Source organism: Hipposideros armiger, unplaced genomic scaffold, assembly GCF_001890085.2.
Source record: "Hipposideros armiger isolate ML-2016 unplaced genomic scaffold, ASM189008v1 scaffold_488, whole genome shotgun sequence".
NCBI lineage: Eukaryota > Metazoa > Chordata > Mammalia > Chiroptera > Hipposideridae > Hipposideros > Hipposideros armiger.
In genome coordinates this window covers 1,099,370-1,125,231 of record NW_017731838.1, presented here as the reverse complement: position 1 = coordinate 1,125,231, position 25,862 = coordinate 1,099,370, and the positions used below count along the sequence as shown (strand labels likewise).

General features: G+C 37.2%; 1 protein-coding gene across 6 annotated transcripts in view; it reads right to left on the bottom strand.

The window, feature by feature from the left end:
* Window positions 1-9,271: 9,271 nt before the first annotated feature.
* Window positions 9,272-25,862, bottom strand: part of TLR3 (toll like receptor 3) — a 27,026-nt gene continuing 10,435 nt past the window's right edge. For 3 of the 6 annotated variants that reach the window (XM_019667232.1, XM_019667231.1, XM_019667230.1), the window contains exons 2-7: window positions 23,838-23,942; window positions 18,700-18,866; window positions 16,874-17,326; window positions 15,041-15,232; window positions 11,019-12,868; window positions 10,329-10,774 (exon numbers count right to left, since the gene is read on the bottom strand). In XM_019667232.1, coding sequence (XP_019522777.1) covers window positions 10,546-10,774; window positions 11,019-12,868; window positions 15,041-15,232; window positions 16,874-17,317 — 2,715 coding nt within the window. In that variant the 5' untranslated portion in view covers window positions 17,318-17,326; window positions 18,700-18,866; window positions 23,838-23,942 and the 3' untranslated portion in view covers window positions 10,329-10,545. Of the gene's footprint in view, window positions 10,775-11,018; window positions 12,869-15,040; window positions 15,233-16,873; window positions 17,327-18,699; window positions 18,867-23,837; window positions 24,095-25,862 lie in introns of those variants that run through there. The other 3 variants (XM_019667228.1, XM_019667233.1, XM_019667229.1) reach the window with 3 other exon arrangements.

Sequence of the window (25,862 nt, the reverse complement as noted above, 5' to 3'; positions counted from 1 at the left end):
ATTGACTATACAATAAAAAATGTTAAGAGGGTTTTGTTTTGTTTTGTTTTGTTTTTGTTTTTTTGTTTATTTTATTGTTTGTGTTTTTCTGCTTTGCAAGCTTCCACACTGGGGCATAATTCATGGAGAACAGAGAGGAAAGAATTGAATGAGACCAGCTCGCTCGACCGAACACACCTGGGAGGATTGAGTGGGAGACGAGAAATAAAGAGATAGAGACAAAAAGCTGGGAATGGGAGGTCCACTCAATGCTTCTGGCAGAGAGTGGCCTCATTTATTATTTGTATACACCTTTTATAGTAAAAGTAACTGGCCCCCTCCTCTCAGGGAACAAATTCCTTGGAAGCAATCTTTCCGAAGTGAGACAAAACAAAGTATAGCAAGTAGGAACTGTTAACAGGATGGCCTTCCACTCTGTAACTTTTAAGGTTGTCTGTGAACATTGGCTGTTCTTTCTTCAGGGGCACAGTGGAGATGAGATCTACCCAGCAACCTTTCCATGCTGCTCCCCAAGGCCTAAGAGTCTGTCAGCCTGCCAGCTGCCAGGCTTAACCCTTACTGCAGCTCTGGTCTGTAACTTTTAGGCTGCTCTAAAGCTGCTCACCCTAACAAGGAGGCCTATAGCTTGCCAGCTTGCAGCCTCAGTGTCCCTGGCTGATCCCAGCCGGCTCCCCACAAAGAACGGCAATTGAAGGTAGATGAAAAGAGAAATAGGAGGGATTGAAGGAAGAGGGGGGATACTATGTAACTGGTGAGTCTGTCTTTAAAGTTTGAAGTATGCCCAATGGCACCCCCTAGAATTTATTCAAAGGTACAATGCTCAGAACATATCATGCCAAGATTAACAGACACTCTGGTTTTCTAACCACAACCCTAGATCATCCCTTAAATACCTTTTCTCTCTTATAGACTCTGCTATAATGTTCAGAAATCACCAGGTGCTCCCTAATAAGTGTGGATGTGGCCCTGGTGACGGGGGCGGGGGATGTTCGCTGTCTTCTGGGCTGATTAATATTGGGAGCACACACACTTACTTTAAGGCCAAAGATCACCATATGAGCCACCAGAAACAGGTTCCATCAGAAGAGGCTACAGAATCACTAAGCTGCCAGGAGGGGAACTCGGGGTTGTCATCATGGAAGTCTAGAGAGACCCTCTGCTTCTGACCACTGCTCAGGTAACAGGGACAATCTCTCTTGACCCAGTGTTTCTACCAGACAAGATTGCTTTGCACCAAAACAACCTGAGCCAGACAACTCTTTAAACACCCTTGTGCTGAAAGGGTATCTTCAGCACAGTAGAGTGGAGAAAAGGCTCTGACTTGAGAGCACTCTCCAAAGCCACATGGCTGAGGCTAAGCCCCTTCTCCTATGCAGGGTTTGTACAGATTCTTGCACCAGCAACAGTGGATCTTAAGGTTACATACACCCTCTTTAGATTCTGTAAGCACTCCACTGTTTAAGAGATTGAGCCCTTCCTATTCAAGAGGACTTGGCATTGGGTAAAGGCCTAACTATTGGGTCATCGTGAAAGTCGTGACATATTTTTTTATGTTTTTCATTGCAAAAATGTGTCATGTCTTTTCCGACGACCCAATAGCTCATCCTAAGGAGGAGGTGTGTTTGGGAAGGCTGTAAATTTCAAGAATTAGGTCAGGTTAAGTCTCCTTGGAAGGGAAACTGATACCTGACCTATTCCTTGAAACTGAAAAATGTAGTCAAGAAAAAAGGATGTAAGAGCAGTGAAAGCAGAACTACATTTATGTGTGGATGCAACAATTTGAAAGGGGAAGGCATGTTGGGGAAACGGCAAGTGGCTCTGGGTGTCTGGCGTTCAGGTTGTATTCATTCACTTAATCCGTTATCGTCTAATCCACAAACATTTTGTTACTGCTTACTGTGTGTCAGGCACTATAGAAATGCGAGGGAATAGTTGGAGATGGAGCAAGAGAAGGAAGAGGGCAAGATCATAAACTTAGAATGTAAATTAAGATTTGAAGTAGGAACCTGGAGCTCCGTGGGCCATTGCTACATGGAGTACTGGCATGTTTTTGAAACAGGTATTGCAGAGTTGGAGGAGGTTGGAGGGAATTTTGGAGCATCCTGATGCTCTTTTGTTAGTTTCCTCTCCAAGAAATGGAATGAAATTTCTGGACGGTAAAAACACATTTTCTCAAAATCGAATGTGTCTATTTCCTTTCTATGTCCACCGCCACAATGTATCAAAGGACTCCCATGAGAGTTGCCTGGACTACAGTACATAAAGGTAACATGAAATTCTTGTTGTTTTTTTCTTCACTTTGATTGAACTGGACAAATGTAGTTATGCTGTTAACATTCTGAAACTTAACAAATGAAGTGGGACATAGCATCTTCTTTAATATCATTATCTGTTAGCTCCAGAGCTTGAGTTGGTTCATTTCTTTCTGACACTCCAAAACCCATACATCAGAGTAGAGTGATACAAAGTTTTTTATGTATCTAGGACCCTGGCCATTATCTGGCCCTTGAAATTTCACTGACAATAGCTTAGCAGGTCGATTTAATGCACAGGCTGTTCATCACAATCATATTCCAAGAAGGTCATGTCTTTTCATAAACACTTGGAGAGGACAGGAAGGGGCACTGTGCATAAAGGGAGGGGCACAGCCAATGCATAAAGTAATGGTTGTGACAGTGCTGGGGCACAGAGTGGCTCGGTGCAACTGGTCCTAAACATGGGAGAAGTGGTTAAAAATAATCAAGTAAAATCAGGTTAGGGAGATAAAGGACCTAGTGGTGAAGAGACTTGAGTGTCATGCTAAGGGATTTACATTTTGTCTGATGTAAATAGGGGCATCTCCAGGACTGTAAGCCTTTCTCACACATCTCACCCTTCCTAAAACCCCGCTCTAACCACACATCCTATTCATTTCCCGATTAACTTCCTTGGTCCAGTATTTGGGTTTTCCAACCACATGCTTTTGCCCATCCTATAGCCTAGGAAGAGGGCATCTGCATGTAGTAGCTGAAGTGAGCGACAGAGAGTGCTACCCAAATGCTGGTTAAAGCAACGTGCCAACAGGAATAGTGTTTGGTTGGAGTTTCAAAATATAGATGCAAAGATGGAGGGGGAAGCCATAAAGAATACGGTGTTGTGGACTGAAAAATAATATCCACTTGGTATTTCATCACCAAAATGGATTTATTGGGGAAAATAGAAAGGATTGCAACCCAGTGCATGAACATATGGCAAGCCACGTGCACACTCTGGCCTGTGTGTCAAGATGCAGGGATATTTATATAAGGGAAAACGGAAGTTAGGGGAAGGGGAAGTTAGGGCCATAGAGCTTTATTCCAAACATAGAGTTCTTCCTGGAGGGTTCTCATGATTACATAGGGTGTGAGAACTCCTCCCATAAGTCCTAGCTTTTCCCATAGACACTCCCGACTGATTATGTTTGCTTGAAGTTCCAGTTAGCCTTTGTCATTGTGAAATCTAAGATGGGATAAGGTGTGAAGATCAGATTTCTCAGAAAATGTAAGGAGGATTAAAATAGTTAAGCGTATCTAGAGTGTGTCCAAAAAGTGTTATGCAGAACATGTATTCAGCAGGATGTTAATAACAGTTACATGATAAGAAGGGTTCTATCATCAAATTAGTTTAGGGAATGCCTCAGTAATAAAAAGCAAACTACCTTTCTCTAAAGCAGGACATCTTAGCTTTGTAATATCCTGATATGCATTGTGTATTTCTGAGGGGGGGGAGATAGTGTCCAGTGCTTCCTACATTTATTGGGGAGGGGCCCTTTTACGGGATGTTATCTTGCAAGACTAGTGTTGTAAGACTAATAAGGAATATTAATCAACACCCTAGATGCATAGAACAAAATGGGAAATAAGTTGGCAAGACTGGGTAAAGACACGGTAATGGAAAGCTTTGAATTCACCTTATTAGATGCTAAGCAGTGACTGGAAAAATCTGTGCTGGAGGAGCTGACCAGAGCTATGCCCAGCCTACACGTGGAGCTACAAGGGAAGATTCTGGATCCCTGAAGGGATGACAAAAGCATGCCAGGAAAGAAAGAGCCAGGCACTGAGCATTATCCTTCCGAAGGCCTGGAGGCTAGGTCATCCTGGGCCAGTCAAGCAAAGCCTTCTCTGTCCTTATCTCCCTTCTTTCTTCCGTGTTCTGAACTCTTGGAATTCTACAGCTGCTCCGACCATCAGCTAGCAGGTAGAGTGAGAAGTGAGGCAAGAAGCCAACACCACCCGGCTCCTCAGAGTGGGCCTCCTGCACAGCGGGCTGAAGCAGGCCATGCTGAGGCCCTGGAGAACTCCGGGGTTTGTTCTTACTCCCGGACTGGTGTTTTGTGACTGGACTATCTCCACCCCCACCCCCTTTTGTTTTGTTTTGTGGGTTGTTGTTTTTTTTGGTTTTTTGGTTTTTTGTTTTTTTTTGAGTGTCTGAAAAGCTCTATGATTCGCCTGAGGTTTCATCCAGATGGTAGAATTTTTTTTTTAAGAGCTTTGAGAGGAAGAAAGAATAACATGTTTCATGCTTGTACCTTACTGAGTCCAGCTCATTCAGTAAACCAGCTCCCCAGGTCTCATACGGTGGGCATGAACTGTGTGGCTTGCTTAGCGCCCCTTTTTGGGAAACGGCATTCTGTCCATGTGGCTGTAGTGGCTGCTGCCAACCACAGGACCCCACTACCGTGGCCACGAACGTGGACAGATACCTCAAACTAGGCCAGTTTCCTGAGGTTCTAAACATTGGGACTAGGAAAGAGGGACAGGCCCTTGTGAATGTGAAATGGAAACCTAAGAGGTTCTGGGCAACCACGCTTCCAGAAGCACCAACCAAGGGCACCCACACACAGAGACGCACAGATGTGAAGTATGATGGCGTTTGAGCCCCTGGTTCTAAATCTCCTCAAGAGCTAATTATATCCCTGCCCTGTTGCCTGTTTGGTTATAGACCAGATTCTCTCTTTTTGGGTAAACAACTTTGAGTTTCTGTCATTTGCAGCCCATACTCACTAACATAAAGAATATCTCCTCAAGGAGCAAAACACAAAAAACAAAAACAAATAAACAGTGTGAAAGCTGCTGAGAAAGTTAAAGAGAGCAGCCTCTGATATCCAGAAGCTAGCCTGGCGCTCGGAGCTGGGCCATGTTATTCTCTTACTGGCCATCAATTCTGTGAGGTTTCACAGAATACAAACCTCAGACAACTTTGTTCTGACATTATAAAATGAGACAGAGCGTGGCCATTGCATAATTTTGCCTGAGCACAGACGAAAATAAGGTCACCATGCTGTCCTCGCCATACCATAAACCCTCCTCTCCTGGCTAAGTGACTGCTATTTCTTTAGCAATTACAACTTTACCCTTGTTCTAATCTCCCCGCCCTATAGATAAGGTTTATTGATAAGATTTATTTATTATAAAATTTCCGCCTTTCTGACAGCATCACATCTAGAGTGAACCCCCGCTTCCTCAAGCCCTCAAATGCCCAAGGAAAACCCAAACTTATATAATAGGATCTTTCAAGCATCTTCTTCCTGAGACACCCCATGGTTCCCCATGGTGTGTGCCCTCATCCTTCACTGCAATGAGTAATATCCCCAACTTGTTCAACTGCAGGTGTGTTCTTGGTGGCCTTTGCCTCGAAGATATTGACACTGTTAAAGCACCCTTGTTTTTTATTTGTTCATTTGTTTGTTTGTTTGTTTTTAAATGTTGACTTCCTTTGAAACCATTTGGTTTTCAAAATTTCTGGAAGAGACTTCATTTAAAAAATAATAATAAAATGGTTGGAAGTTTGCAGAAGTATTTAAAGTAACCAACCGAGCTATGTCTATTTTAATTCATAAATACCTTGGACAGATGTACTGGATGTATTGGGTTGTCGGAAAAGTCATGAGGCATTTTTGCAACAAAAACAGAAAAAATACATCATGACTTTTCCCACAACCCAATAGTAGTAAACTGCAAAAATCTCCCCTTCAGGACCCAGTTGCCCAGAGGGTTAAATGGTTCACAATTGAGTCCCTTCTTTGGAATTGCTTTTGGACAAAGCTTTTTGCTCAAGGTCATGCTCCCCCCCACCCTCCACCCCCACACACACCTATATCCAGTGACTGATTGATGTGAGGGTACCTGGTCCAGTCTCTTTGCCAAGATTTGCATGAATTCTGTAGGGTCATTCCAGTTCCACAGCTCCCTGTGGGATCTGCTAAAGACTCATTTGCAATTACAATTGCACCACAGTTCATCTTCACAGCCCAACTTATTTCTCTCCCTTTAAATCAGAGCACTGCCCCAGACCTGTTGCATGAAAATCTCCATTTTGGAGTCTGTTTCCTATGGAACAGACTTAAGATAAAAGGGAGCTAAGAATTCAAAACTGGTTGCCCAGAAATTCTCACAACACAAAACTGGAAAATTTCCATCATTGAAAAATCCTTTGACTCCTGCCCAATGTACACAATGAGTTGTTTGCTAAACTGGTGGGGAGAAAAGTCACAGAACAGAACCCGTTTCTCCCTGGGACAGGAAGATGGTCAAGGCTAGAGGGTTGCAAGAACTGAAAATGGCTAACATATCAATCACCTAGTGTGATTAGTAACTCATGATCAACTGATGGTCATGTTTTGTTATTTTAATACAAACTTACTATTTATAGGAAAAAACAGGTGCTTCAAAACCCCTTCTGTTCTGTGAGAATAAGCCTGGCTGTTTGGACTGTGAAGCTGTACGTTCTTCTATTCAACTAGTCATCCCATAAACCCTAAGTCATAGATCCTGGGAGGAAATTTTATTATGACTTTTGGTTTCGCCAGTTGATATCCATAAAGTTACAATTTTAAAATACCTTGCTCCTTACATCTAAATTCCTCCGCCATGCTCTCTGAAACATGGTTCCATCCTTTGTAGCACTCCTACTATCTCTCAACACCAAGTACACGTCTCCCACCCTACCTTCCATCTTACTATTCATTCTGCCATCATCATCCCGACTCACCAAAATCCTACCCACCTTTGAAAGGTCTGATCCTCTTTTTTGTAGCCTTCCTTGCCCGGGGCCATCTTTGATAATCCCTTCCTACCCTAACGCCTATTGCCCCATTTTCTACAATATATCGCATATCCTTTGTACAGCACAATATTTAACACAGGGCTAGGCACATGTAGCTGTTCCATGAATACTATATTTTTAACAGTTTTATTAATACATAACTTATATACCATAAAATTCACCTGTTTTATGTATACGATTCAATGATTTTTTTAGTAAACTTATATACTAAAATCATTAGGTAACATCAGTAGCACAATCCAATTTTAAAACATTTTCATCGCCCCAAAAGATTGCTTGTGCCCACTTGCAGTTACTCCCTATTTTGGTCCTGAGGCCCAAACAACCACTAACCTATTTTCTGTCTCTGTAGATTGCAAGAAATGTTTTTTAAGTACTTGATTTGGAACATCTTTACATTTTTCAATGATCACCATCACTTACTATTGAGCCCCTTTTCAAATAATCTAAGGTAGACATTTGAATAATCAGATATTGTTAAATAAATGGCATTGATCCCCTCAACACTAACAAGGTGATTGTGTCTACTATTTATTTCAATCTAAAAGATATCATTTTTTGGTAAAATCTAAATACCTAGGTTTATATTAAACTTAATGTTGTTGATTCAGCTACCTTTTGGTTTGAAAGTGAAAAATAAGGAGTTGGAGAGAGATTACGTGGTGGCACCCTGAGAGCATCCAAACAAGTCAATTCTCTGGTGGAAATTAAGTAGGTCAGACAAACATCCTTTTCTGCACTCCTTTTGTCTTGAATTCAGGGGAGAAGGACTCCTGGGGACAATTATAAAGGACAGCCTGCAGAAGTGCAGAATGTTGCTTCCTGTGGAAGTCAAACACAAGTCAAGGTTTACACCTTTTATTAGTTTTACTTATATTCCATTAAACAGGTCATCCCTTGTATATCCTGACCTCTCAAATATTAAGCAACATTTAAAAAATTACAGTTGAACTCAATTTAAATTTAAGTTGCGGCCGTTTGATCATCTATTTCATATGCTAATACAGAGGAGAACGAAAGCAAAGTTACTTCCTGCCTGCTTTTCAGAAATTGATGATATATTGATTAGTTCCTAATAATTTATCTAGAAATATTTTAATGAAGTTCAAAGCATTGATACATAACATACAATGTGCATCAAGAAGAAAAGTAGTTGTCATTTTATAATGCCAAAATAAAACAGGAATATTTCACAGTTAGAAAATCAAATCTTTGGCTTTATAACCAAAAAGTTATAAAATAAGTGTCTCACATGCTTCGTGTATAATGTGAAAGTGAAAATGAGTCCTCCAAACATTCTTTTTTTTCAATTAAGTTTATTGAGTTGACAATGGTTAGTAAAATTACATAGTTTTCAGGTGTACAATTCTATAATACATCACCTATATATCACATTGTGTGCTCACCACCCAGAGTCAGTTTTCTTTCCATCACCATATATTTGACCCCCTTTACCCTCTTCTACCATCCCCCCACCTTCCTTACCCTCTGATAATCACTAAATTATTGTCTGTGTCTGAGTTTTTGTTTATTTGTTTGTCTTGTTCCTTTGTTGCTTTCAGTTTTATATCCCATATATATCAGTGAAGTCACATGGTTCTCAAATTTTCCTGTCTGACTTATTTTGCTTAGCATAATGCCATGTTGTCACAAATGGCAGTATTTCATCTTTTCTTATGGCAGAGTAGTATTCCATTGTGTATTTATACCACATCTTTATCCAATCATCTATCGAAGGACACTTTGGCTGTTTCCATGTCTTGGCCACCGTAAATAAAGCTGCAATGAACATTAGAGCACGTATATCTTTACGAATAAATGTTTTCAGATTTTTGGGGTATATACCCAGGAGAGGGATTGCTGGGTCATATGCTAATTCTATTCTTAATTTTTTATGGATCCCTTCCATAGCAGCTGCACCAGTCTACATTCCCACCAACAGTGTATGAGGGTTCCGTTTTCTCCACAGCCTCTCCAACACTTATTATTATTTGTCTTGTTAATGATAGCCATTCCAACTGGTGTGAGGTGGTATCTCATTTTGGTTTTAATTTGCATTTCCCTAATAGCTAGTGAAGTTGAGCATTTTTTCATATATTTGTTGGCCATTTGCATGTCTTCTTGGAAGAAGATTCTGTTCATGTCCTCTGTCCATTTTATAACTAGATTGTTTGTCTTTTTGTTTTAAGTTGTATGAGTTCCTTATATATTTTGGGTATTAGCCCCTTATCAGAGGCAGTGTTTGCAAATATCATACTTTCTTCTTGGGAGAATGTAGACTGGTTTAGAACCAGCAATTCAGTGTATATTATTTTTTTCCCAGAATTATATCAGTTTAGTGCTGAGAATACTAAACTATTGAAATTACAGTTCCAAAATGTGATGTCTCAAATTCTCCCTAAATTTAACAAATGAGTTCTTTAAGTATAAAAATTAACTCAGCATTATAATTTCAACTTTCTTTTATATTTGAATTCCAGAACTATAAAGGTTTTAAAAAGCTATTCATGTCTATTTCCAATAATTAGACGTTTTATTGTAAAAGAAAAATAAAATAAAATAATCATAAGGACTAATTTACACATAGCATATTATTTTGTGGTACAATAATATATTCCATCATCACTAATTATATGAGATCTTTAAGATTATGTTTGTCATCATTATTTTCCAGATCATGAGCCCCAGTGGGACCAAGTGACTTGGCCCCACCTCCTGAGTCTGTGACCAGGGGAGGACAATATTTTAATTCCACAAAGCCAATTTACTAATTAACCTTCAGGAAGCAAGCTTTTCTGCAACACTGTTAAATAAAAGAATTGTTTCTTCTAACATCTCCTATAGCAAAAATCCAAATATCAGAAAAATATAAGTAGGTATTTATTAAACTATTTATTTTCTTAAGTAATCAAAATGTTTTCTACGCTTGAGTCTGTATATTAAAATGGTATTTAACATTTAACAAAATAAACACTGGGATAGGCACCAGTAAAATACAAGCTTTTCAACTGAAAAACTACTGTAATTAAACTTTTAGAAACATGGGTATATACATTTTACTCTTTTACTATTGAAATAGCATGTTCCCATTAAATCAATTATTTTTATTCTGAGTTCATCCGAAAAAAATCAAATATAACTTTCACAAATACTTACATAACTCTAAGTTTACTTAAATGAAGAATAAATTTATTAAACTTTCTTAAGTTTTCCTTGGCCTCCATCATTTGTTAGTAGAGGATATTCTTCTATGTTCATTTTGGGTCAAATTAAGTCAATTGGTAATAAAAGGCCTGAAATAAGGAGTTATATTTCTATAGAAGAGAGATAATTGTGATCTAATACTCTCACTTATAAATATGAGTAAACAGGTTTACATTATTTTCAAGTAAAACTTAAATTTACCATAAAACTTTTAACTTAAGAAAGTTACTCCTTTGTTAATTTTGTCTTTTAATAAATTTAATGTACTGCATTTCTGGATCCAAGTGCTACTTGCAATTTATGATGAAAGGCATTTATCCGTTCTTTCTGAACTGGCCAGTTCAAGATGCAATGAGATTTAAACATTCCTCTTCGTAAGCAGAGTGCATGATTCAGTTTATAATCTGGAATCTCCTCAAGAAAGATCAAAATAATGGAATCTAGGTTTTGTTCAATAGCTTGCTGAACTGCATGGTGCACCTTGAATCTAAGTTAAAAAAAAAAGTATATATGAAATAAGTTACATAGCAATATAACATTTTAACAGCCCAAAGCACTAAAATCTAAAATTCCCCTTAGAATTTACTTTCATATGTCACTAAAACTCAGGTTATGGTTTTTTCTTAATTTTATTTTTAAAAATCTTTAAGTTGTGAGTAATAATTTTAATAATATTTAAAATCTCAATTTGAAAACAAGTAAACACTTAAAATTTTATAATGTTCACCTACCTTTTGCATAATGGATCTTTTAAAAGATGCTGTGTTATAACAAAAATAATTTTTCTGCTCCTTTTGATGCTATTAACAATTGCTTCAAGTTCAAGGACACCTGCCTGAAAGTCCCTTTCTTCTAGACAAAATTTGAGAGTTTGATCTTTTTCTTCCATTGGGCAGAAGTGCTCCCAGACCCAATCCCTATCTTTATAGGCATGAATTATATATGCGGCATATTCAAATTGCTCTGGCTGTCTGTCTATTTCTTTGAAACCAAGAACTCGATGCACTGAAACATTCCAATAAAAAGATATCCTCCAGCCTTCAAAATGGATGAGCAGTACAATAAAAATAAAAATCAGTAGGATACTGGTATTTATCATGAAAAGCAGCTCAAAGGGGGCACTGTCTTTGCAGGGTGATATATCAAAAAGCATCACTGGTAAACCATGATATTGAGGCGGAGTATTACAGAGGTAGTGGCTTGATAGCTCAGAGATGTTGGTATGGGTACTGTTAATCCAGCTAACAAACCAAGCAATGCTTTCACATGTACAGTCAAATGGATTAAAGCGCATATCTAAACTACTCAGGTTCTTGAAAGCTGGCCCAAAAACATTCTTCTCAACCGATGTTATGAGATTCTTCTGAAGGCTCAGTGACTTTAGAGATACCTGATTATCAAAGACAGATGGGGGAAGTATGTTTAAATTATTCAATCCTAAATCGATTCTCTTTAATTCAAGTAAGTCCTTGAAGATCTCTGCAGGGATCTCATCAAAGCCATTAGACTCTAAGTTAAGGATGTGGAGGTGAGAAAGACCCTTTAGAAAATGAACAGGACCACCAGGGTTTGCATGCTTCCAGAGCCGAGCTAAATTGTTATGCTGCAAATCCAGGATTTCTAGTTTCTCAAGACCCTCCAACAGTTCATCATTTATGTTGGCTATATTGTTGTTGCTTAGATCCAGAATGGTTAAGTTACGAAGAGGGTGAAAAGGTGAAGGGGAAATATCCACATTTTTAAGGGCCACCCTTCGGAGCATCAGTTGTTGAAGGCTTGGAACCAAGGCAAAAGAATTGCTAGTCAGTTGTAGGTATTTGTTGTAGGAAAGGTAAATTTCAGTGATGTTTTCTAGACCTCTCCATTCTTCACCTGTGAGTTCTTGCCCAATTTCATTGAGTCCAAGGTCAAGTATCTTAAGATGGCCAAAGCAAGAAAAAGCTCCACTCTCTATTTTTGATATTTTATTTTTCGTTAGGTTGAGTATAAGTAAAGGAGAATGAGCAAGTGACACGAATGTTTCATTTGTTAAAGTATGCAAATTTGTGAAGGAGTTGGATAGACTTAAGTATTTCAGCTTTATTAGACCTGTGAACATATTGCTTTTTAAGTCTGGAAACTTGTTATCATCCATGTTAAGATATTCCAAACATTTTAGCCATTGAAAGGAAAAGTCATCAATCTTGGGAACCGAAGAAAGGGAAATGCTTTGTTTAGTAAAAGATCTCAAATTCAGGTATCTCACATTGAAAAGCCCATAAAAGGAGTGAGAAAACAAATGGTCTATATTATTGTACTCCAGGAAGAAATACTCTAAATGTGGAAGCCAACCAAAGGAATTATTACCAATCACATTTATGCTGTTATATGAAAGATCGAGCGTGGTGAGATTTGTCTGCTTTAGTCCAAGAAAAGTCATATTGTTTGTTCCGTATAGCTGGATGTTGCTCAGGGATAGACTCTGAATGCTTGTGTTGGATAATTCCAAACAAAGCTTCTCTGTGAGATTGGGGCCCAGCTGGGCATTATTTAGAGAGAGATGAAATAATTTTCCAATTGCATGAAAACATCCTGGAGAGAACTAAAGGTGGGGAGAAAAAAGGAGATTAATAACCAAAACACAGAAGCATTTGTATGACATTTGCAAAGCTGAAACACAATTCTTTACTCAATCCCCCTTCCTTTTTCACCACTTTCTCTGGGTTTTCTCTCCATTCCTCTAATGCACAGCTCCTTACTCTGTGCCTGTAACACCACGTCTGGCCCCTGCTCTCCTCTGACCACAGGCTAATTTCTATTCAGCATTCACATCTCAGTTTAGATGTCACTTCTTCCGGGGGCCTCTCCTGACCTCTTAGTCTAGGTTAAGTTTCCTAGTACTTTGACTTCATCACACTGAGTATAGTTGTGATTGAACTATTTATTCATAAAGTCGCTATTTAGGCAGAGTCTGTTTTCTCTTTGTGACCACTGTTCTCACTGAACATTGTGGAACAAATGGGTGGATTTTCTTATGAAACAGTTACACCCACTTTTCCTTCTGTAACTCTGAGTTCCAGCTATCCTCTTTGTCTTTCCAGCAAGGTTTTCTCCTGACTTCATTTCGTTACAGTGTTTCCAGCTTCCTTCCCTCTACCCCCATTCCCTCACCAGATGCCTTGGCTGTTCTGGGACCCAGCGCTGGAACAAGAGAACAGAAGGCAGGAGAGAAGGAATCCAAGGAGGACAGTAGCCATTCCCTGTCAGTTAAACCCTAGGAGGGCAAAGAAACTCTTATTTCTACTGTGTCATTTGTGAGATGTTAGGACTAATGGAAGAAAAGATAGAAATATGGAAGAAAGTGTGCTTTATTGCAAGAAAAGTGAGTTGAACTGCAAAGCAGGACATTATTAAATTAATTATTACAAATGTACGTAATAGGATTATTTGCAGCAACTAAAATTAAGTTTTTAAATATTTCTTAATGACATGGAGACTGTCCATGATATAAGATTACTTTTAAATGTCAGGATACATTGTCATCCTCAGAGACATGATCTAGCACAACTGTTAATTAAGAGCATGCGCTCTGGTCCAACACTCCCAGAAACCCAGCTCTAACACCTGTCAGACCTTGAACAAGTTCTTAATCTTTCTTCATCTCAGTTTACTCTTGTGAGAATGCTAATAGGAATTAGTTGGTTACAGGACTATGTAAAAAATATGAAGAAGTTGTCACAGTTAAGTACTCTATGACTTTCAGCTACTGTTGTTTTTCTTACTATTAGTTGGAAAAAAGCTGGAGATAAACATCTCAATATGAACATTGGTTGTCTCTGGATTGTGGGCTTTTGGGTGATTTTTGTTCCCCTTAATATTTATATAGTTTATAAAATTCTACAATAAATGTTCAAAAGCAGAAAAAAGTGCTGTTTAAAATTAACATGAGTAGCTTACATAAAATATTTAGTTATTACCACAGGACAATTTTGTACACAGTCTATTTTTATGTCTGAAAATTAATACGGTTTTTAAAAGCCTGATTTAATTTAGGGTTTCTAACATTCTGATTCTCAGCCTATAAAAGAATGAAATACAGACATACTTGTGTAAGAAAGTAGTTAACAAATTAAAGATCATGGATCCAAAAAGAGGAGGTTAGTTAGGCACACCCCATTATTGGACAGCTTTTATAATAATCTAATGCTAGTTACTTATTGAGCACTTACATGCCAGCCTCTCTGCTACAATCTTTACCACACAGTCCTATGAAATAGTGCTAATATCATACCAATTTTAGGGCAGAGAAAACTTGAAAAATTTGCTTGATTATACAATTATTAAGAAACAAAGCCAGATAGGGAGCCAGCTAACCCACCTCTCAAGCCTGTGCTCTTAACTATCATGCCATTTAATTTTTTCAGAAATTTTGTGCTATAGATAATATTACTTGCACTTTATAAGAGAGGAAACTAGGACCCAGAGAGGTTAAGTAAGTTCCCCAAGGTCAAAGTACTGGTCTGTAAATGGAATGGGGTTGTAACCTATTTCTGTTTGACAGCAGAGCAAGCCCCAGCTCCTACTTGCTACCAAACTCCCTTTCTTGTGAGGATGACATTAATGGCCCAAGCAGTCAGTGTGAAGGATTTTGGAAGACATGGCAAAGGTTATCACCTCTTTCTATAGATAACTTTAGATTCCTATCCATGAGACACAATTAGGGACCACCCACGCTTAAAGTTGGAACATGAAATAATTTTACCTTACTTCTTACCTCTTTAATTTGATTTGAGGACAACTCTAATTTTTGTAAAGAAGAATTGCCAAGGAAATCAAGGTCTTCACGTCTTAGTACATGAATTTTATTATTTGATAATCGAAGTTCTTGGAGCTTTTCCAGTTGGAGCTGAGTTCCTAATTTACTAGATGACAAACCATTGTGAGCTAGGTCTAATATGATTAAATTCTGAGAGGAAAAAAAAATATGTATATAAGTTAGAGTCTTGCCATCAAAAATAGCTCCTGTAAATGTACGTGAATCTTAGAAATAATTAAACAGCAAAATAACTTTATTGTGATTAAAGATACCATTATTGCACAGATTTAGTTTCTTATACCAAGAATCACTTTATTTCTCTTATCAAAATAAAAGGACTTAATAAGCTTATTTACTCATGATATAAGGAATAGTTATAATAAGGATTTATTTACATATTTATTTATAATAAGCACTTATTTATGATGCAAGGAATATTCCTTTGCCTTATCAAACATATAGTGTCATGTACCATCTTTGAAACTAAACAACAAAAAGAAATGTTTTCTTAAAAATATGAATAGAGGGCCGGCTGAGTGGCTCAGTTGGTTAAGAGCTCGCTCAAAGGTTTGAGCTCTGAGCAACAGTGGTTCGAGTCTGGCCCAAGCTGAGCTGCTGCTGAGCTGCCAACAGGTGGCAGGATGGCTCAGCTAAAATAAAATAAAATAAAAAAATATATGAATACAACTTTGTCATCTATGAAATCCTGAAAAGATTTTTATATTTAGAAAGATCAATAGTTATGTAAATTTTGCATCATGGGTAGTAGAGAATATTAATTTTTGTATGTTTGTCAGTTTTGTGGGATGTTTTATTACTTACACTAGGCTGCTTTTGAACATGTAAACTTACAACTCAAGTAAAAGGTAAGGAAAAGCTGATATATGTTCAGGCAAAATCTTATGTAATGTCTATTGCAGAGAACAAGACTTTTATTTATGTCTTAAAAATAAAAATATTATTTTGACAATGAGTACTCTAATCAGATTATGAGGTCTTTGTGTCCAAATACATTTTGTCCACATCAGAATCTAAGAAGGCACAAGAAGGAATTTGAAATCACTTGCAAGCAAATCGTTTTAAAAATGTTTCTAAGCATACTTAAATTTGTATGTTATTCTTGACATCTGAGGCCAAGCAACGCTCAGTGTTTTATAAGTTCATAAAATGAAGAAAACGGAGCTCTGAAAATGGTTTTGATTTAAAGAAAGCACTTAATAATTGCCTCAGATTTAGAGATAATAAATACATTTTTCACAGACTTAAAATTCAAGCAAAATACTTAAAGGAAAAAGGCAGTAGCCACTGGAAAAGTAATATTGTGAAGAAATTTCTACAATCAAGAGTAATTTTTGAACAATTTTTCATGTATCAATGTGTTAACTTAAAGTTAGGATTTGGACTCTACATTTGTTTTCATTATTTCAGCCACTAAATCAGCAGCTTTGAGCATTTTTTTGATGTGCTCCTCGTGGAATGGATGTTCTAATTCTTCTCTGATCTCTATCTCTTATATCTAAGTTCTTTTTCTAATAGGAGGAAGCAAGAGAGGCAGAGTTCTTAAAAATTAAGATTGAAACCAATTGAAGATGATATTTTCTCATTTGAAAACATTTCCAATCATAATGGCAATATTTGTGTCTCCCCCACCCCCATGTGAGTAAATCAGATTTTTTATTCTTCACCTGGATATCTAGATATTAAGTCTAAGAATGAATTTGTGGCTTGAAAACTTAATGTTAGAAAACATATTTTTCATTTATTATATGGAAATGAACATTTTCATCTTACCTTCAGGTTTTTAAAGGGATTATTTTGAATTTTCTGGATTGAGTTGGACATTAGATGGAGTTCAGACAAATTCATACAAAAGACAAAGGTTTTATCAGAAAGTTGAGATAGCTCATTGTGTTCGAGGTTCAAAATTTCCAACAAAGGGAGATTTTGGCACAATTCTGGCTCCAGTTTTGAAATGGAGTTAAATCCTCCATCCAAGATAGTAATTTGGCTGTATCTTGTAAAATTGGCAGGTGGTAATTTTCTGAGTTGATTATGGGTAAGATTCAACACTGTTATGTTTGCTGGTAGGTCATCAGGTATTTGAGTCAACTTCCGATGACTGCAGTCAGCTACTTCATGCCTCACGGCACATTTGTTGGTAGAAGATGTACACAACATCCAACAGGGCAACAGTACCAAAACGGAGGAGATATGATAAAACAGACTCCGACTCATGATTCCGCCCTATAAAAAAAACATTAAAAAGCAATGGACAACATTAATATTGCAGGCTTTCCTATGCATTGGTATATTCCTTGTAAAATATATAACCAAATGTGACTGTGTATGTTCTTTTTAATATCATTCTTATGATATACAAGTATACATTACACAAGTAGTACATCATATGGGAATAATTCAAACAGTGCGGAAAAGTACAAAATGGAATACACGAGGTCTGACAATTAAGTTTGCAAACTTGTTGCAATGATATTGCTAAGCTTTTTTGATATCATAGGGATTATTCATTATGAATTTGTACCAACTGGACAAACAGTTAACCAAGTTTACTATTTGCAAGTGCTGAAAAGGCTGGGGGAAAAGTTAGACGAAAACCACCTGAACTTTCCAGCAACAATTCATGGCTCTTGCATCACGACAATGCACTAGTTTACACAGCACTGTCTGTGAGGGAGTTTTTAGCTAGTAAACAAATCAGTTTATTGGAACACCCTCCCTACTCACCTGACCTGGCCCCCAATGACTTCTTTCTTTACCTCAAGATAAAGGAAATATTGAAAGGAAGACATTTTGATGGCATTCAGAACATCAACAGTAATACGATGATAGCTCTGAAGGCCATTCCAGAAAAAGTTCCAAAATTGCTTTGAAGGGTGAACTAGGTGTTGGAATTGGTGCATAGCTTCCCAGGGGGAGTACCTCAAAGATGACTATAGCGATACTCAGCAATGAGGTATGTAGCACTTTTTGTAGGATAAGTTCACAAACTTAATTGTCAGACCTCGTACAAACTCCTTCACTCTCCATCTCCACCCCAGTTGCAATGTTCCAGGGTAACTTCTTGACAGTTGCCATTTTTAGTTCTCATGGTCACCTTTACAAACCTAAATAATATACACCTGCTTCTTTTTCTTCATTTAATGACTTTAATTATTTTCTTCCCACTATAAAGATAAGGAACTTAATTATGCTACTTCCTCATCATCTTCACAAAATTTCTTTAGTTATTTTTAATTTAATTTAATCTATTGTGACATATATAATATTAAAGACTACACCTAAAACTCTGTCCATTGATCACCCAACTTTAGACAAAATCTCTTGACTCCTCATCTCGTGATACAGCATGTATTTTCTACACACCTTTTCCATCCTTACATTTTCTAAAACTGTTAGCTTTAGAAAACATTGTTAACATTGTCAAGGTAATAAAACATTGGCATTTATCCTAAAACTATGATAAGTCAGGCATAGGTGGTCTAGATCAATTTAGAAAATCTAAAGTCCATCAATAACATTTTTGGTTTTATAATTATATACACAAATATTCACTGCAGAATCAGTAAGACTTAGACATAATGATTAAGAGAACAAACCCCAGAATTACACCCTCTGAGTTCTGATCCCGAAACTTCAACTTTGTAGCCTCTGACAGGTTAATTCATTTCTCAGGCCTTTGTTCCCTCATCTTGTAAGTAGAGATCATTAGAGTAGCTCCTCCATAGGTTGTTATAAAGATTAAAGGATATAAGCCTTGCAGTATCTGGAATAAAGCAACATTTAATGTTATTACTATTATTATTTATCAGTACAGTAACCCATGATTTATACATTAATTATTATAACTATTTCTTACTTTGTAAATTTTTTACTTTATAAAGAAAATCTGTAGAAAATGAATTATACCAGGAAACAATCACAGCTAACCATTAAACAAGAAGAAAATAGAAGGAGCCAAGCATGTAAAATAATTGAAATTCAAGGAAATTCATGAATGGTTAGAAAGATTGGAAAAGCTCCTTATTAACCCTACCTTGGGTTAGGTGGAGAGCTGCAGGAGACACTCTGGGGCTGTCTCCATGGGCTGGGAAGCAACCAGCATCTTCCTTGAACTACAAATAATCTTTATTTAAGGAAGCCACGTTTCTTTATTTTTTATTTTTTAATTAAAAAAAGTTTTTTATTATTAGTTTCAGGTGTACAGAACAATGCAATAGTTATCCTTTACACCCCTCACAAAGTAACAACTCCCCTCTCAAATCAACTGCCCTCTCATCCCCGATATCATGCTTATCTATTACAATTCCATTGACTCCATTCCCACACTCTACTCCACATCCTGTGACTATATGTATATATATAATTATAGTTGACATACAATATTATTCAACATCAGCTTCAGAAATACAGTGCNCTGCTTTCAGATAGCCTCAAAGATGCTTAAACTTTGACAATCTGATAAATGGAAAATAGTATCTTGCTGTGTGATGGCATCTTTAAAATATTCAAGAAAAAAAAATGTGAGCCAGAGCTTTTTTACCTATCAAAACTATTACATATAAAAAGCACAAACTATTATCAGCATATAAGAATTTAGGGAATATTTTTCACATGAACCCATCCTAAGGAATCTACTAAAGAATGAGCTTCAGACACCAATATGACTAGAAATAATTATTGGGAAACTATTAGGGATCATTAAATATACAATTACTACAGAAATAATATTAACTGAAGGATAAAGGGAAAGAATATAGTTTGCAATGCTCTAATAGTATAGCTACAGTTTATCCATTTTTTAAACATGCGTTCATAATAGAAATAACATATAAAGTATTTGAACAGTTTTCTATAATCATATTCACAATGATAGTACATATTAGTATTATTATTTTGCATAGAATGTGGGATAATGCATGTAAGTAATTAGTGGATATCCCACTTCTATCACCCCCTTTATCCTTAAAAACTAGCATGTTGTACATGAAAGAAGACATAGATGTAACCTGGAAAAGTTAAATAAAAATATGTAGGTCTGAACTTGGATTGGGAATATCAGCATAAATTCTGTCTAGTGACAGAGGTAATGCATATTCTTAGTACCAGATTGTGGCTGATGTACTATTTTCCACTAAACAAACCCAGAAAACAGGTTTCTAAGAAGAATAGATGATTCCAGGTCTGAGGTAGGAAAGGTACAAGATGAGCCTGGGACATATTATCATTTCTTATAACAAGGAAGTTATCAAAAGCTATTGGGGTCCTAACATTTATATGGAAACCCTTTTCTCTCATCATACTTTAGAAAACTACTTTACTTGTAGCTCAATGTGGCTAAATGAATGAATTCTGGCCAAGTGTATGGATTTCCAAGTATAAAAAGGAGGTGTTTGANAAAAATAACAAGAAACCGACTGAACTAACCTTATGGTAGGTCTGGAAAACAGCCAAAGAAATACAGTAATGAAGTGACGGCCCGGTGAAGAAAAATTTGCCTTAAAAGCTACAGGAAATTTCATGGCATTTTAATTCACCATTGCCCTACCCCCTCCTCAGTTTAATACAATCTTCATTTGGAAAATTCAGCAGTCCTATTCCCAGTTATCTCTTTTGAATAGGAAGTTGCAGAGTAAACCTTATTGGCCACACTTTAACCTATCTGGGGGCATCCTAAAGGACTGGTCTCTGTCACATCTAAGTTGGATCTCAAGCGAGGGGAAAAGCAGTAGCTACGTCATGTGGAAGCTTCAAGAAGACTATATACACACAAATACCTGGCACAAGTGATGAGGTCATACCGTAGAACATCTAAGGCACTGAGGAGAAGCTGAAATGAGACTCTTTGGGATATTAAGATATTCAAAAATAGCCATGTGTGAGGTATGATAAAAAAAATATGGTGAATGCTGCTGCCGAGCACCATCCAACGGAAAGGCAGGGATCTTCTATATGGGAAGCGGCCTGTAGAACCTTAGTAGCAGCATGTGACAAGTTTCAACATTTTGGTGCGGTCAGTCGGGTGTGAGCTACAGTTGAAAGAAGACGTGTTTTAAAGTGTGCCGTAAATCATCCTCCATCATGACAGCGCTCCATGTCACACATCGTTTCTGGTATATGGCAATTTCTGTCAAATAAAAACATTACGGTGTGTCCTCATCCACCTTATTTACCAGATCTGGCGCCATGTGACTTCTGGCTCTTCCCCAAAGTCAAAATGACCATGATAGGTAGACATTTTGAATCAATTCAGAGCATCGAGGCAGCTATGACAACACAACTAAAGACACTCATGAAAGAGGACTTCCAGGACTGCTTCAGAAAGTGGCAAGAATGATGGGATAAGTGTGTTTGAAGTGAGGGGGAGTATTTTGAGGGGGATTAATGACAATGTGTCTTTTACTGTAATAAGGGTTTTTTTTAATTTAAACATTCACCTTTGTTTTTGATCGCACCTTGTATACAGGGGGGAGAGGGGGTTGTGGGGGTGGAATTGAGAAAGCCATATACAAGCTCAGGCTGGGGACATCCTCAGAAAAGACATGAGAGGACCTTAAGCTCCCACCTCGGGGTGATCCCTAAGCACAGAACATACCCAGCCTATTAATGAAGCATTGACCCAGCACAGAGCCAGTTTGCAAGGACTGGGAGAGGTGGCTTTTTTTTTTCAAATGCCCAATTTCAATAAAACATTATAAGACATACAAAAAAAGGAAAACATGGTTCATTCAGTGGAACAACATAAACCTCTAGTTTTTGANCTAGTCCTTGTAGTCAAAGGAGAATTACAGCTAGGCAATTCTAGGCAAAGAATCTTTTTTTGATGATTAAAGATAGGATATAATCACTAGGAATTCTAGTCACTTCATGATAAGATTCATAAAGGAAAGCTTAGTTGTGGTTTTCATTATTATCATCATCAACATCTGTAATACTAGACTACTGAGGGCTGTGTGAGACAGTCTTTACAATCTCCTCTATCAATTCATTTAGACAGGAAGGTTGCATCATTGCAACTTCTGACAACATATATAGGCAGTTGGAATTGTGGGGCAAACAGCAGACTATGTGAAAAGGCAGATTTATATTAGACAACACAATAATTGCACTGTTGTCAGACTCTATGAGGTCCAAATAAAGATATAATTAATTATTGAGGAATACTTAAACTTGTTCCAGCACTGAATCTACGTGTCAGGGTGCTATTGGGTATTTAAAAGAGTCAGTATTGTGCACAGGTTTACTTTAGAATTGCTCTTAGGAAGTTTTGAAATAAACCTTTATTTATGGAAATAAGACTAGACTAACCAGTCTTCCCTGTGTTAGCAGGAAGCCAAAGTAAGGCTATATCTTTTCATCATTAAAACTTCTCATTGGTTTATAAAGTGATGAATATATTATGCACCTATATAAATAGTTAAATTTACCAAAGACCACTAGATAAACAGTCATTTTTAAACTGTGCTTGCGGGTCTCCCTTCACAGTCACCATTCAGAAAAGACATGGTCTTGCCCTGTGTCATCTGAAATTCTAGAACATATTTCCTTTTTTCTTTTTAACTCTTTCCCTAAAGTAAAGGTACAGTTCCTCTTACCAGTGTCATTTCCATTTCTGCTAATTGAACTTCAGAGGGTTTAAATTAAGCTCAACCAAACCACAAACTCATCAAGAATTTTAATGAAAAAAATAACACTATGTCTTGTCCACTACTCTCACTTATGTTTACTAAGCAGGATTGAACTTGAACTTCCCTTCTGAAAAAGGAACCAACATTTGACACGCAGAGCTTCTGGTTCAACCTGAACTTTTACTTATTTTCTATTTTTTTGTAATTTTACAAGATAGTTGAAAAGTAGTGCTATCTCTCTGTCTCATAAATCAATCTGTGAAGTGGGTTAATGTGAACAGAGTCTCAGGCTCCTCGGTCGACTGTCTGGTGAGATGGCTCAAGGCTCTTCAAACCCTATGCCTTGAATTTGATATTCATTTATTAAAATAAAATTCTAAACCCAATTTCATTATCATCCTACACNCCAGGCCACTTAGTGTCACCACTAGTTACAGTTTGGCTTATACCGTTTGGTTTGTAAGCTTTACAATTTTTCCCTAAATTTACACAGATACATTGTCTGAAGACACACACCAACACAAAATCATATTGTAAAGTTGGGAAGCAACTTCCTGAAACTATTACTAGCCAAGGCTGACTCCGTTTCCATCCTACTCAACACACATTTGCCAAAGAAAGCCATTTTCTTACTCCTAGGAACAGCCGAAGTGTTTCTCCTTCTCAAGCATATTATCAAAAAAGGTCAGCTCCTGTCTCCTCTCCAGCCAAGAAAAAGCTGAGAAAAGGAGATAAGCTCCTTGAAGCTCACAGGGCTTTGTATTTTTCAGACCAAGTTGTGATTTTTTTTAAAAAAGCCTGTTGCAAAACACTTTCCATAGCTACCCCAATGTAGTTTTCCAGGCACAGAATGCGACAGAGAAAACAAAACTTTTAAAAATTACTGCATAAAATGTTTTATCATGTTAATTAGGAATTGTTGCTGGTATCTGTACTCTTGAGTTATGATACACTTCTCCCCCTTTTCTTCCATTCTCCTTTGTTGGATGATTCTAACTAGGTTTCAAGCACCAGCTCAAAGAAAGATCAAAGAATGCTAAAAACAACATGCATTCTAGCTTTACCCAACATGAGAGATCCTATACCAATAGGAATTTAAAAATATATACCTTCACTTTGATGACAGTTGACCATTCCTTTTTTCATTCATCCAAATCCAGTCGTCTTCATCATCGGGGAAGTGTTGTAAGTTTGCTGCAATCTCGAAAGTGAAACTAAAGTAAAAAAAAAAAAGGCTTTTACAGTTGGTGCATTCTAACAAGGGCAAAGGAAATAAACCACAATATCAGCAAGAGGCATTTTAAATTGTTTCTTAAAAATGTCTTTGGTGTTTCTTCTTCAGGTGTAGGCCCATGGGTTTTTCATTGAAAAGGTCACAGATTTAGNAAGTGGTATCTCATTGTGGTTTTTATTTGCATCTCTCTAATGATTAGTGAGGTTGAGCATTTTTTCATATGCCTGTTGGCCATCTGTATGTCCTCTTTAGAGAAATGTCTCTTCATATCCTCTGCACATTTTTTAATTGGGTTGTATGTTTTTTTGGTGTTGAGTTGCATGAGTGTTTTATAAATTTTGGATATTATCAGATATATCATTGACAAATAACTTCTTTCGTTCAGTAGGCTTTCTTTTTGTTTTATTGATGGTTTCCTTTGTTGTGAAAAAAACTTTTAAGTTTGATGTAGTCCCATATGTTCATTTTTTCTTTTACTTCCCTTGCCTGTGGGGATGTATCATTAAAAATATTGCTCAGGGTAATGACTGCAAATTTAGACCCTATATTTTCTTCTAGGAGTTTTATGGTTTCAGGACTTACATTTAAGTCTTTAATCCATTTTGAATTTGCTCTTTATATGGTGTAAGAAGGTGGTCCAGTTTCATTTTTTTGCACGTGTCAGACCAATTTTCCCAGCACCATTTATTAAATAGACTATCTTTACCTTAATGTAAACTCTTGGGAAGCCAGGTTTCTTTAAAAGTGCTTTGTTTTTCAATTTCATTTTAGAGAACAAAAGGAAAGTGATAGGTTAGGAGGCATCTATGAGTCTCTTCACCCTGCTGCTTTTTTTTTTTTTAAGATTTTATTAGGGAATTGTGGGAAGGGAATAGCGTTGGGGAATGGGGAAGGGGAACAGACAGGTAGACAAATTGCTATTATGTTCTTCAGTCTAGTTGTAGAGGACATCGCTTCACTGGCCCATGTTGGTATGATCATTGCACTCTTCCCAAGCCAGGCAGTTGGTCGCCGGTCATTGGTCGGCCGCTCACAGTGGCTACTGGCCGCTCACGCTGGCTGCCAGCTACTCACATAGCTCACAGCAGCCTGCTGCAGCTCTGCTGCAGCCTACACCGGTTCCGGCGACTCAAAGCAGCCCAGCTCCAGGTAGAGCTGTTGTTCATCATCTTAGTTATAGAGGGAACAGCGTCACTGGCCCTAATATGGGATCTGAACCTTGGCCCTGCTGCTCAGAGCTGGTGCTCCCAAGTGAGCTCTTAGCCAGCTGAGCAACTTGGCCGGCCCACCCTGCTGCTTGATCTAAAGAGTAAAAGTAACCAATTTAAGCATTTGCTAATACATAATTCACAAAATCCAAAAACCTTTAAACATTTTAATAAGAATCATTTATGTACCATATAAAGAAATTGCTTAGGAAACACTGCATAAACTACTTCAATTTTCATATAAAAATTCGTAATTCTTAGAAATTAAATGTTATCATGTTTGATATTTTAAGTGGATGATTTGAGGACACTTAAGTAACAATCATAGCTTTGCACACAGAAATACAATTTCAATTTATGGACTCTTCATATTAAATACAATTTTTAAGGAATTAATATTGCCCGTAAATAAAACATGAATGCAATTAAGTATAGTTAGTTGAGTGCAGAAGATATAACCCTATGCTCCCAAGCATACTTATGATAAAGTCTAATTTATCATTTCTTCTTTTATTCTTATTGCTTTCTGTGTCCTGCCTAAGAAACTTTGCCTACTCCCAAGTTACTTTTTTTTTTTTTAAGATTCATGATTTTAGCCATTATGTTCAGTTCTGTTATCTCTCTTAAATAAATGTTTGTGTATGTTGGGAAGAAGGGGTCAACGTTCATTGTTTTCAATTGAACACCTGGTT